The 11,574-nt window shown below is 45.2% G+C and overlaps 1 protein-coding gene across 1 annotated transcript in view; it reads left to right on the forward strand.

The window, feature by feature from the left end:
- Nucleotides 1–2,431, forward strand: part of CPXM1 (carboxypeptidase X, M14 family member 1) — a 6,316-nt gene extending 3,885 nt beyond the window's left edge. Inside the window, exons 9-14 of the mRNA XM_024743123.1 lie at nt 34–230; nt 318–497; nt 582–879; nt 1,054–1,193; nt 1,856–1,958; nt 2,060–2,431. Of these exons, the coding sequence (XP_024598891.1) occupies nt 34–230; nt 318–497; nt 582–879; nt 1,054–1,193; nt 1,856–1,958; nt 2,060–2,298 (1,157 nt within the window). The 3' untranslated portion in view covers nt 2,299–2,431. The remainder of the gene's footprint in view (nt 1–33; nt 231–317; nt 498–581; nt 880–1,053; nt 1,194–1,855; nt 1,959–2,059) is intronic.
- Nucleotides 2,432–11,574: the final 9,143 nt, after the last annotated feature.

Here is an 11,574-nt window from a genome sequence, read left to right on the forward strand (position 1 = left end):
ACGAGCCAGTTGCGAGCACCTGTGTGCTCCCAGGAGAGCCTGAGGTGCGCTACGTGGCCGGCATGCATGGGAATGAGGCCCTGGGGCGGGAGTTGCTCCTGCTCCTGATGCAGTTCCTGTGCCGTGAGTTCCTGAGAGGGGACCCGCGGGTGACCCGGCTGCTCACCGAGACGCGCATTCACCTGTTGCCCTCCATGAACCCTGACGGCTATGAGATTGCCTTCCGCCGGGTAGGCCACTTGGCCCGAGGGCCAGCCTGCTCCTTCTGTCGTGGTGCCCGGAGCCTGCTTGGCTTGAACAAACTTCATCCCTGGCAGGGCTCGGAGCTGGTGGGCTGGGCAGAGGGCCGCTGGAACCATCAGGGCATTGACCTTAACCATAATTTTGCTGACCTCAACACACCACTGTGGGAAGCAGAGGATGATGGGCTGGTGCCTGACACTGTCCCCAACCATCACCTGCCACTGCCTACTTACTACACCCTGCCCAATGCCACTGTGAGTATTCTGGGGGCAGTGGTGGAGGGCCACCCTAGGGGCCTTTGTCTCTGTCTCCCACCCCCCTGACCTGCCCTTGTCCAGGTGGCTCCTGAAACATGGGCAGTGATCAAGTGGATGGAACGGATCCCTTTTGTGCTAAGTGCCAACCTCCACGGGGGTGAGCTCGTGGTGTCCTATCCCTTCGACATGACTCGGACTCCGTGGGCTGCCCGTGAACTCACGCCCACCCCAGATGAGGCAGTGTTTCGCTGGCTCAGCACTGTCTACGCTGGCACTAATTGGGCAATGCAGGACCCAGATCGCCGACCCTGCCACAGCCAGGACTTCTCCTCATATGGCAACATCATCAACGGGGCTGACTGGCACACAGTTCCTGGGAGTATGTGCCCAAGGGTGGGGTTAGCTCCGTCCCCATAACTGCCCAATAAGACAGTCTGCTCTCACATAACCACTGGTGTCAACTGTCACCAGGAAGTGTCTCCCAGAGGAGGGCACCAGGAGGGCAGGGCTTCCATCCCGCCCCTTTAGGCTCCAGTGTCTGCGGTACCCCTAGGCATGAATGACTTCAGCTACCTACACACCAACTGCTTTGAGGTCACTGTGGAGCTGTCCTGTGACAAGTTCCCTCACGAGAACGAGCTGCGCCAGGAGTGGGAGAACAACAAAGATGCCCTTCTCACCTACCTGGAACAGGTCGGACCTGAATCCCCCCTGTGCCCAGCCTGCCCGAGTCACTCCTGACTGGTCTCTTCTCCATGTTGATGCAACTCCCAATAGGGAACTGAGCCTAAGTTCCCTAAGGTCAGGCTGAGCATTCTGACTCACAGGTGCCATGGGTCACACTCACTCAGCATCAGATTGACTTGGAGGGATACAGGACAGGAATCACAGTTTGCCAGCGGGGTGGCGTAAGACATTGTTAGCGGGTGGGAATAGACCTGAGAGCAGTCCAGGCAATTGTCCATAGAGCTGATCCAGAGCTGTTCTCCGAAGAGAGTCCAATTTTGCAAGTGCAGGAAATGCCCTGGCATAGACACTTCACTTTTCACAGAACTCATGTCCCTTGGAATGACTCCGTAAGTATAGTTTCCAAGAGTTCTAAAACACAAGGCCAATAACAAGAGTCACTGAACTCGGGAAAGCCCATAGATATGCCCTCCTGCCAGGCATTTATAGTTCTCCCAATCCAGATGCAATTTGTTGACCAGGAGATATTTTCACCAGAGTATTGTCACGTAGAAACAGAGTAGACGTACCACCTCTATCAAATTTGTGGGGAACAGAGCCAGAAAATGAACTGAAGACCACGTTTTCACACAGAAGGAAAGGGGTTTTGATAACCTTTTCCCACACAGGTGCGCATGGGCATTGCCGGAGTTGTGAGGGACAAGGACACGGAGATTGGGATTGCTGATGCTGTCATTGCTGTGGATGGGATTAACCATGATGTAACAACGGGTGGGTGTGTCGGGGAGGGGATGGGGGGAGGTGTGGGAGGCTTTAGCTGGGTCAGAAGCTGAGGACCACTGGACTCTGATCTTGCCTTTCACTCCTCTCAGCATGGGGCGGGGATTATTGGCGCCTGCTGACCCCAGGGGACTATGTGGTGACTGCCAGTGCTGAGGGCTACCACGCAGCGACTCGGAACTGCCGGGTCACCTTTGAAGAGGGCCCTGTGCCCTGCAATTTCCACCTCACCAAGACTCCCAAACAGAGACTTCGAGAGCTGCTGGCAGCTGGGGCCAAGGTGCCCCCGGACCTTAGGAGGCGGCTGGAGCGACTGAGGGGACAGAATTAACACTAGCCGAAGAGTCCCAGAGCCTTGGGCAGGCTGGACCTGTCTAGAAATGAAGGAGGGGACACGGAGAGTTGGGAGGGAGGGACAAAGTAGGGGGAAAGATGCTCAGGCTCATTAAAGCCATTTGGCACCTTAGCCAGTCTTCCTGTGGTCTCTATGTCCCAGGTCCTCCACCTGGGCCAGCCCTCAGCTTCCCCGATCCTATTCTGCACACACTTGCATACTCTCATCAGTCGACTTCTGGAAAAATAGTGTGGAAAGCGGATCCCACTTGGGTTCTTCCTGAACCAGGGCTTGATAGAGCAACTCTTCAACCCATCAACTTCTGTGGCAGACACCACTCGGTGCTGTGAAACATTCTGTAAGCACCTGCTCAGTGCCAAGCATGCAAGGAGTCAAGGATAAACAGTGCCCATCAACTTCCTGGGGCTCCCAGTCAAGAGAGGGGACAAGCGTGCCAAGGTGGATGCTGGCTGCTCTGGGAGCAGAGACTGGGGAGGTGTACACATGGGAGTGAAATACAGCGCTGCGGGTCAGTCAGGATGCAATAGAGGTGACGGTTCTCGAAGTTTAGGTGGGAGGCGGGTATGGTGTCGGGGTGTGGACAGGGACAGCTCCAAGGAGAAAACTAGAGAGAGAACAGCTGAGAGCATTTGGGTTTGCTTCACCAGCCATTTTGGAGAGTGTTGGTAAATGACAACATTCGATTCATTTCTTTCAGACTGAAAGGGAAGTTATGTGTTGGTCAGTATCTTGCCAGGAAAATAACCCACTCTAGATATTTCAAGAAGGGGAATTTAATGCTGGACATTGGGTATAAAGGTGTTGGAAGAGGGCTTCCCTGGTGGTGCAGCAGTTGAGAATCCACCTGCCAATGCAGGGGACACAGGTTCGAGCCCTGGTCCAGGAAGATCCCACATGCTGCAGAGCAGCTAGGCCCGGGCGCTACAACTACTGAGCCTGCGTTCTAGGGCCCGCAAGCCACAGCTACTGAGCCAATGCACCACAACTACTGAAGCCTGCACGCCTGGAGCCCATGCTCCACAACAAGAGAAGCGACTGCAATGAGAAGCCGGAGGACACAGCTAGAGAAAGCCCGCACGCAACAACGAAGACCCAACGCAGCCAAAAATAAAATTAAAAAAAAATATTCCGGGGCTTCCCTGGTGGCGCAGTGGTTGAGAGTCCGCCTGCCAATGCAGGGGACACGGGTTCGTGCCCCGGTCTGGGAGGATCCCACATGCTGCGGAGATGCTGGGCCCGTGAGCCATGGCCGCTGGGCCTGCGCGTCCGGAGCCTGTGCTCCGCAGCGGGAGAGGCCACAACAGTGAGAGGCCCGCGTACCGCAAAAAAAAAAAAAAAAAAAAAAAAATATTCCAATGAATGAAACATCCCAAATGTCAGTAATAAGCAAGACACATTCCTTTGGGGAAACTGTTAAAAAAAAAATCCAGTCTGTATATGCAAATAAAGCAAGGAAATGCAGTCTTTAAGAAAAAAAAAGATGTTGGAAGAGCTGGATGAGAAAAAGGGAGAAGGGAGTTTTACTTAGAAGTCAGGAAGCTGATAACACCCTTGGTTTGGGTTTTTTATTAGTATTGTTTGGCTGTGTTGGGTCTTTGTTGCTGTGCGCGGGCTTTCTCTAGTTGTGGCGAGTGGGGGCTACTCTTGAGGTGCACGGGCTTCTCAGTGCGGTGGCTTCTCTTGTTGCGGAGCATGGACTGTAGGCGTGCGGGCTTCAGTAGTGTGGCGCGCAGGCTTAGTTGCTCCGCGGCACGTGGGATCTTCCTGGACCAGGGCTCAAACCTGTGTCCCCTGCATTGGCAGGTGGATTCGTAACCACTGCGCCACGAGGGAAATCCTGGTCTGGTGTTTATAAGCCTGATGTTGGTGCTGGTGCTGGAGCCCACAATCACCTGTGGCCACCAGTAGCCAGCTGTGATCACTTGTGGTTGCCTGGTGTGGCTGGAGTCAGAAAGATTTCTCCCTTCCTTCCATTTTCTAATCTCCAACCTATGAAGTCCACTGGCAAAATCTAACTGTAACCTAGTTTGCAAAGAAGTCCACAAAATGTAGTTTCCAGGCACCTTAAGCCCCCTGCAATTCAGAGGAGAGCTTGCAAGGGCAGGAATGTGGCAAATGCTAACAGGCAAACTATGGCACAAAGACATCCATGTAGCCTATTATGTAATCTTTGCCTAGTGCTGGGCTGTTGTATTGTCTCTGCCTGTCTCTCATTTTCAATCTCAGATCACCATGAGGGATTTAGTACCACATCTCCCAACTCCCTGCTCCTTTTCTCCCCACCTCCAATGCTTCTTATACAGCAAAACTTTTTCCAAAAAAAAAAAAAAAATTTATTCATTGAAGGTTAATATATATAATTAGAAGTACACATAAGTGCACAGCTTATTGGCACAGTAAATTAGAAGACATGACTCAACTGTAATTACAACAAACTCTAAGTGTAAAGATACAGGCACCTTGAAAGTAAGAGGATAAAAAAAGGTGTATCATGCAACATTAATTAAAGGAAAGCAGGAGTGGCTATCTTAATATCAGATAAAGCTGACTTCAGGGCAAAGAAAATTACCAGAGACAGAAAGGGACATTATATAATGATATAACTGAACACAGCCAGCCTTGTCTGCTGGAAGTTTCCAGTGAATCTTTCCCTTCTCTCTTAGGTACCCTAGAAACAGCTAGTTCAGCATAACTGAAATGACATGTGAACTCAAGCTCTGAATTTCCCCCATTTCTAGTAAGACATTTCCCTGGCCAGCAAACTCCCTCTGTTACATAGTTGTCAAGGAATTCCAAGGTTCCTTCTACTTTCCTCATAAATATGCAAAGTGGCATGAAAATGGGGCCCCTCTCCTGCTCTTTTAACAGCGAGATCAGCCCTTCCTGGCCTAGCAAGCCATCTTTTGGATAGTGGGACTTTGAGGCATTATATGCATGATCCCAGCTCTTTGCTGAGAAGTTCCCTCCAATAAACCCTTATTTGTATCTGTACCATGTGTCATTAGAGATGTTTGTCTTTGCATTATGATTGACATATATGACAAGATGAAGAACACTCAGCGTAATCTAGTAAAACTGAAGGCACACATGCCCCTATTCCTGGGTATACAATATATACTATAGGGAAACCCTTGCACATGTACAAAAAGATACGTGAATGCATATAGCAGCTTTAGTTACAGTAGACTCCAATCGGAACCAACCCCCAAATCCATCAAGAGTAGATTGGAGGGCTTCCCTGGTGGTGCAGTGGTTGAGAGTCCGCCTGCTGATGCAGCGGACACGGGTTTGTGCCCCGGTCTGGGAGGATCCCACATGCCGCGGAGTGGCTGCGCCCGTGAGCCATGGCTGCTGAACTTGCACGTCCGGAGCCTGTGCTCCGCAACGGGAGAGACCACAACAGTGAGAGGCCTGCGTACCGCAAAAAACAAAACAAAACAAAACAAAAACAACAAAAAAAACGAGTAGACTGGAGAGTAAAATATGGTACATTTATACAATGGAATTTTATACAGGATGAAAACAAACAACCACTATACACAACATGGATGACTCACAAAAACAATTTTGAGTGAAATAAGCAAAGCACAAAAGGAAAATTATATTGTTTATGGATTGCATAAAATAATAAAAGCAAGGATATGATTATGATAAAAGTTAGGATAGTGATTGATTCTGGGAGGATCAATGGAGCAACAGTCAAGGAGGAGAACATGGCAGGGGGTGGGGAGGCTCCTGAAGTGCTAGTAACATTTTTTTTTCTTTACCTGATGAGAATCCTTTGGTGTTCGCTTAAAAATATATGTTAAACTTTGTGTGAACATTTTATGTACTTAAAGTATCCATTTTCATTTATTAAAAATTTGCATATAATAAAATTCACTTTTTGGATGTACATTTCAATGAGTCATGCACAAAGATGCTTGTAACCACCACCATAGACACAGACATAAAGAATTCACTTGTGCCATCCCTTGTATTCAGACTCTCCTCCCATCCCAACCCTAGGCAACCACTGATCATATTTCTGTTCTTACATCTTTGTTTTAGCTCAGTGAATTCTCAGCAGGATTAACCTAAAAAGCTCTACATCTAGACATATTATCAAACTGTCAAAAACCAAAGACAAAGAGAGAATCTTGAAAGTGGCAAGAGAGAAGCGACTCATCATGTACAAGGGACAAAAAAGAGATCTTTTGTCCACTTAAAAATTTGGGTGGTTTTCTTATTTTTGAGTTTTGAGAGTTGGATATAAGTCCTTTGTCTGATAAGTGACTTGCGAATATTTTCTCCAATCTCTTGCTTATCTTTTAATTCTCTTGCTAGTGTTCTTTGCAGAGAAGTTTTAAATTTTAAAAAGTTTAGTTTATCAATTTTTTCTTTTATAGGTGGTACTTTTGTGTGCTATCTGAGAATTCTTTGACCAAAAATCATGAAGATATTTTTCCTATATTTTTTTCTGAGAGTTTTATAGTTTTACATATTACATTTAGGTTTATGATCCCTTTGAGTTAATTTTTATATATGTGAGATGTAAATTGAGGTGTTTTTGTTTTTGTTTGTTTTTTAATCTTTTAAAATTTTTGGCTGTGTTTGGTCTTCATTGCAGTGCGTGGGCTTCAGTGGTTGCAGCACATGGGCTCAGTAGTTGTGGCACACTGGCCCTAGAGTGCACAGTCTTCAGTAGCTGTGGCTCGAGGGCTCTAGAGAGCAGGCTCAGTAGTTGTGGCGCACGGGCTTAGTTGCTCTGAGGCATGTGGAATCTTCCCAGACCAGGGATCGAACCCGTGTTCCCTGCACTGGCAGGCAGATTCTTAACCACTGCACCACCAGGGAAGTCCCTGTTTGTTTGTTTTTTGCATATGGAGGTCCAGTATTTTTACAGCACCTTTTGGTGAAAAGACTGTTCTTTCTCCATTGAAATGCCTTTATACCTTTGTTAAAAATCTGTTGACTGTATTGATATGGGTCTACTTCTGGAATTTTTAGTCCATTGCATTGGTATGCATCTATTCTTTCACCAATACCACACTGTCTTGACTACTGTAGTTTTATGATACATTTGGCAATTGGGTAGTATGCACATGAATGAAGAATGAAGAAATTCGAAAGAATGAAGAATGCAAAAGAATGAATTTGGACTCTTACCTTATGTCATATACAAAAATTAACTCAAAATGTATCAAAAATCTAAACTTAAGAGTTAAAACTATAAAACTCCTAGAAGAAAAAGGAGAAATCTTCATGACATTCGGTTTGGCAATGATTTCTTGGAAATGACATCAAAAGCACAAGCAACAAGGGAAAAAAGTAGATAAATTAGACTTCATAAAAGTTAAAAACTTGTGTGCATCAAAGAATACTGCAAAAGACTGAAAATATAACACACAGAATGGGAGAAAATATTTACAGAAGTTTAAATATCCAGAATACATAAAGAACCCCTACAACTCAACAACAAAACAAACTAATTCAAAAATGGGCAAAGGACTTGAATACATTTCTTCAAAGAAGATATACAAATGGCCAATAAGTACAGGAAAAGATGCTCAGCATCATTAGTCATTAGGGAAATGCAAATCAAAACCACAATAAGATAGCACTTCACACCCATTAAGATGGCTATTAGCAATAAAATGGAAAATAACAAGTTTTGGCAATGATGTGGAGAAATTGGAACACTTGTGTATTGCTAGTGGGAATGTAAAATATTACATCTGCTGTGGAAAAGAGTTTAGTGTTTCCTCAAAAAGTTAAACATAGGGCTTCCCTGGTGGTGCAGTGGTTAAGAATCCGCCTGCCAATGCAGGGGACAAGGGTTCAAGCCCTGGTCCGGGAAGATACCACATGCTGTGGAGCAACTAAGCCCGTGGGCCACAACTACTGAGCCTGTGCTCTGGAGCCCATGAACCACAACTACCGAAGCCTGCATGCCTAGAGCCTGTGCTTCGTAACAAGAGAAGCCACCGCAATGAGAAGACTGTGCACAGCAATGAAGAGTAGTCCCCACTCTCCACACCTAGAGAAAAGCCCGCGCACAGCAACGAAGACCCAACACAACCAAAAATAAATAACTAAAATAAATAAGTTTATTTTAATAAAGGCATAAAATATTTTTTAAAAAACCAGAATTGCCGAATGACCCAGTAATTCCACTTCTAGGTATATATCCAAAAAAATTTAAAGCAGGAACTCAAACAGATATGTGTACACCAATGTTCAGAGCAGCATTATTCACAATAGCCAAAAGGTAGACAAAATCCAAGTGTCCATCAAAAAATGAATGAATAAACAAAATGTAGTATACACACAATAGAATATTACTCAGCCATGAAAAGGAATGAAATTCTGATATGTGCCATTAAAGACAAAACTTGTTAGCAAAAAAACATTATGTTAAGTGAAATAAGCCAGACACAAAAGGACAAATATATGTTTCCATATAATACTTTTTTTTTTTTTGCGGTACGTGGGCCTCTCACTGCTGTGGCCTCTCCCATTGCGGAGCACAGGCTCCGGACGTGCAGGCTCAGCAGCCATGGCTCACGGGCCCAGCTGCCCCGCGGCATGTGGGATCCTCCCGGACTGGGGCACGAACTCGTGTCCCCTGCATCGGCAGGCGGACTCTCAACCACTGTGCCACCAGAGAAGCCCTCCATATAATTCTTATATGAGGTATCGGAAAAGGCAAATTCATAGAGACAGAAAGTGGAATAGAGGTTACTTCATACAACTCAATATCAAAAACAAACAAACAACCCAATTAAAAAATGGGCAGAAGAACTGAATAGACATTTTTCCAAAGAGGAAATGCAGATGGCCAACAGGCACATGAAAAGATGCTCACCATTGCTAATCATCAGGGAAATACAAATCAAAACCACAATGAGATATCACCTCACGCCTGTCAGAATGGCTATCATAAAAAAGAACATAGGGCTTCCCTGGTGGCGCAGTGATTGAGAGTCCACTTGCCGATGCAGGGGACGCAGGTTCGTGTCCCGGTCCAGGAAGATCCCACATGCCGCAGAGCGGCTGGGCCCGTGGGCCATGGCCGCTGGGCCTGCGCGTCCGGAGCCTGTGCTCCGCAATGGGAGGGGCCACAACGGTGAGAGGCCCGCGTAACGCAAAACAAACAAACAAACAAAAAAGAACATAAATAGCTAATGTTGGTGAGGATGTGGAGAAAAGGGAACCCTCGTACACTGCTGGTGGGAATGTAAGTTGGTGCAGCCACTGTGGAAAACATTATGGAGGTTTCTCAAAAAACTGAAAATAGAACTACCATATGACCCAGCATTTCCACTCTTGAGTATACATCTGAAAAAACCAAAAACACTAATTTGAAAAGACACATGCACCCCAATGTTCATAGCAGCAGCATTTACAATTGCCAAGACATGAAACCAAATTAAGTGAATGGATAAAGATGTGGTATGTATATATACAATGGAATACTACTCAGCCATAAAAAAGAACAAAATTTTGCCATTTGCAGCAGCATAGTTGGACTTGGAGGGCATTATGCTAAGTGAAATAAGTCAGAGAAAGATAAATACTGTATGATATCACTTATATGTGGAATCTAAAAAATATAACAAACTAGTGAATATGGCATAAAAGAAGCAGACTCAGAGATACAGAGAACAAACTAGTGGTTACCACTGGGAGGGGGAGGGGCATTATAGAGGTTGGTGAGTGAGAGGTACAAACTATTGGGTGTAAGATAGGCTCAAGGATGTACTGTATAACATGGGGAAATCAGCCAATATTTTATAATAACTGTAAATGAAAAGTAACCTTTAAAAATTGTATAAAAGTTAAAGAAATTTTAAAGAAAAAAAAAGAGTAGAGATTACTAAGGATTGGGGGTAAGGGGAATGGGGAGTTATAACTTAATGGGTACATGTTTCTGTTTGGGATGATGAAAAAGGTCTAGAAATAGATAGCACTTCCAGCATTACAACATTGTGAATGTATTTGATGTCACTGATTGTACACTTAAAAATGATTACAATGCTAAATTTTACCACAATTAAAAAACTAAATTAAAAAAACCCTACAGAGACTTCCCTGCTGGTCCAGTGGTTAAGACTCCACGCCCCCAGTGCAGGGGGCGCAGGTTCAATCCCTGGTCGGGGAACTAAGATTCCACATGCTGTGTGACGTGGCCAAAAGATTAAAAAAAAAAAAAAAAGATGTTTAAAAAAAACCTACAAAAAAGTGGTTAATGTGAATCCTACATCTTTGTTTTTCTTCTTTTTTAAATTTATTTACTTTTTAAAATTTATTTATTTAGTTTTGGCTGTGTTGGGTCTTTGTTGCTGCATGTGGGCTTTCTCTATTTGTGGTGAGCAGGGGCCACTCTTCCTTGTGGTGCACGGGCTTCTCACTGCGGTGGCTTCTCCTGTTGCGGAGCACAGGCTTCAGTAGTTGTCGCATGCAGGCTCAGTAGCTGTGGCTTGCGCTCTCTAGAGCGCAGGCTCAGTAGTTGTGATGCATGGGCCTAGTTGCTCCACGGCATGTGGGATCCTCCCGGACAAGGGCTCGAACCTGCGTCCCCTGCATTGGCAGGCGGATTTCCCAACCACTGCGCCACCAGGGAAGCCCTGTTTTTCTTTTTCAAAATTGTTTTGGCTATTCTAGTTTCTTTACCTTTCTATATACATTTTATTTTAAATTTTTTTAATGTTTATTTATTTAGGCTGCACTGGATCTTATTTGCAGCATGCGGGATCTAGTTCCCTGACCAGGGTTGGAACCCAGGCCCGCTTCATTGGGAGCGTGGAGTCTTACCCACTGGATCAGGAGGGAAGTCCCTATACACATTTTAGATTTAGCTTGTCTCTATCTACAAAGAGTCCTGCTGGAATTTTAATTGGAATTACATTAAATTTATTGTTCAATTTGGGGGAGAATATATATCTTAAATATACTATGTCTTCCAATCTATAAATATGGTATGTTTTTCCTTTTAGTAATTCTTCTTTGATTGCTTTTATTAGCATTTTGTAGTTTCTAGCATACAGATCCTGTATATGTTTTGTTAGATATATTCAAGTATTTCATTTTTTTGGAGCTATTGTAAATGGTACTGTATGGACTGAATTCTGTCCCCCTCAAATTTGTATGTTGAAGTCCGCTCCCACACACACCTCAGAATGTTACTATATTTGGAGATACAGACTTTAAAAAGGTAACTGAGGTTAAATGAAGTCAGATGGGTGGGCCCTAATCCAATGTGACTTGTGT

The sequence above is a fragment of the Neophocaena asiaeorientalis genome, unplaced genomic scaffold (assembly GCF_003031525.2).
Source record: "Neophocaena asiaeorientalis asiaeorientalis breed wild unplaced genomic scaffold, Neophocaena_asiaeorientalis_V1.1 scaffold82, whole genome shotgun sequence".
In the NCBI taxonomy this organism is placed as follows: domain Eukaryota; kingdom Metazoa; phylum Chordata; class Mammalia; order Artiodactyla; family Phocoenidae; genus Neophocaena; species Neophocaena asiaeorientalis.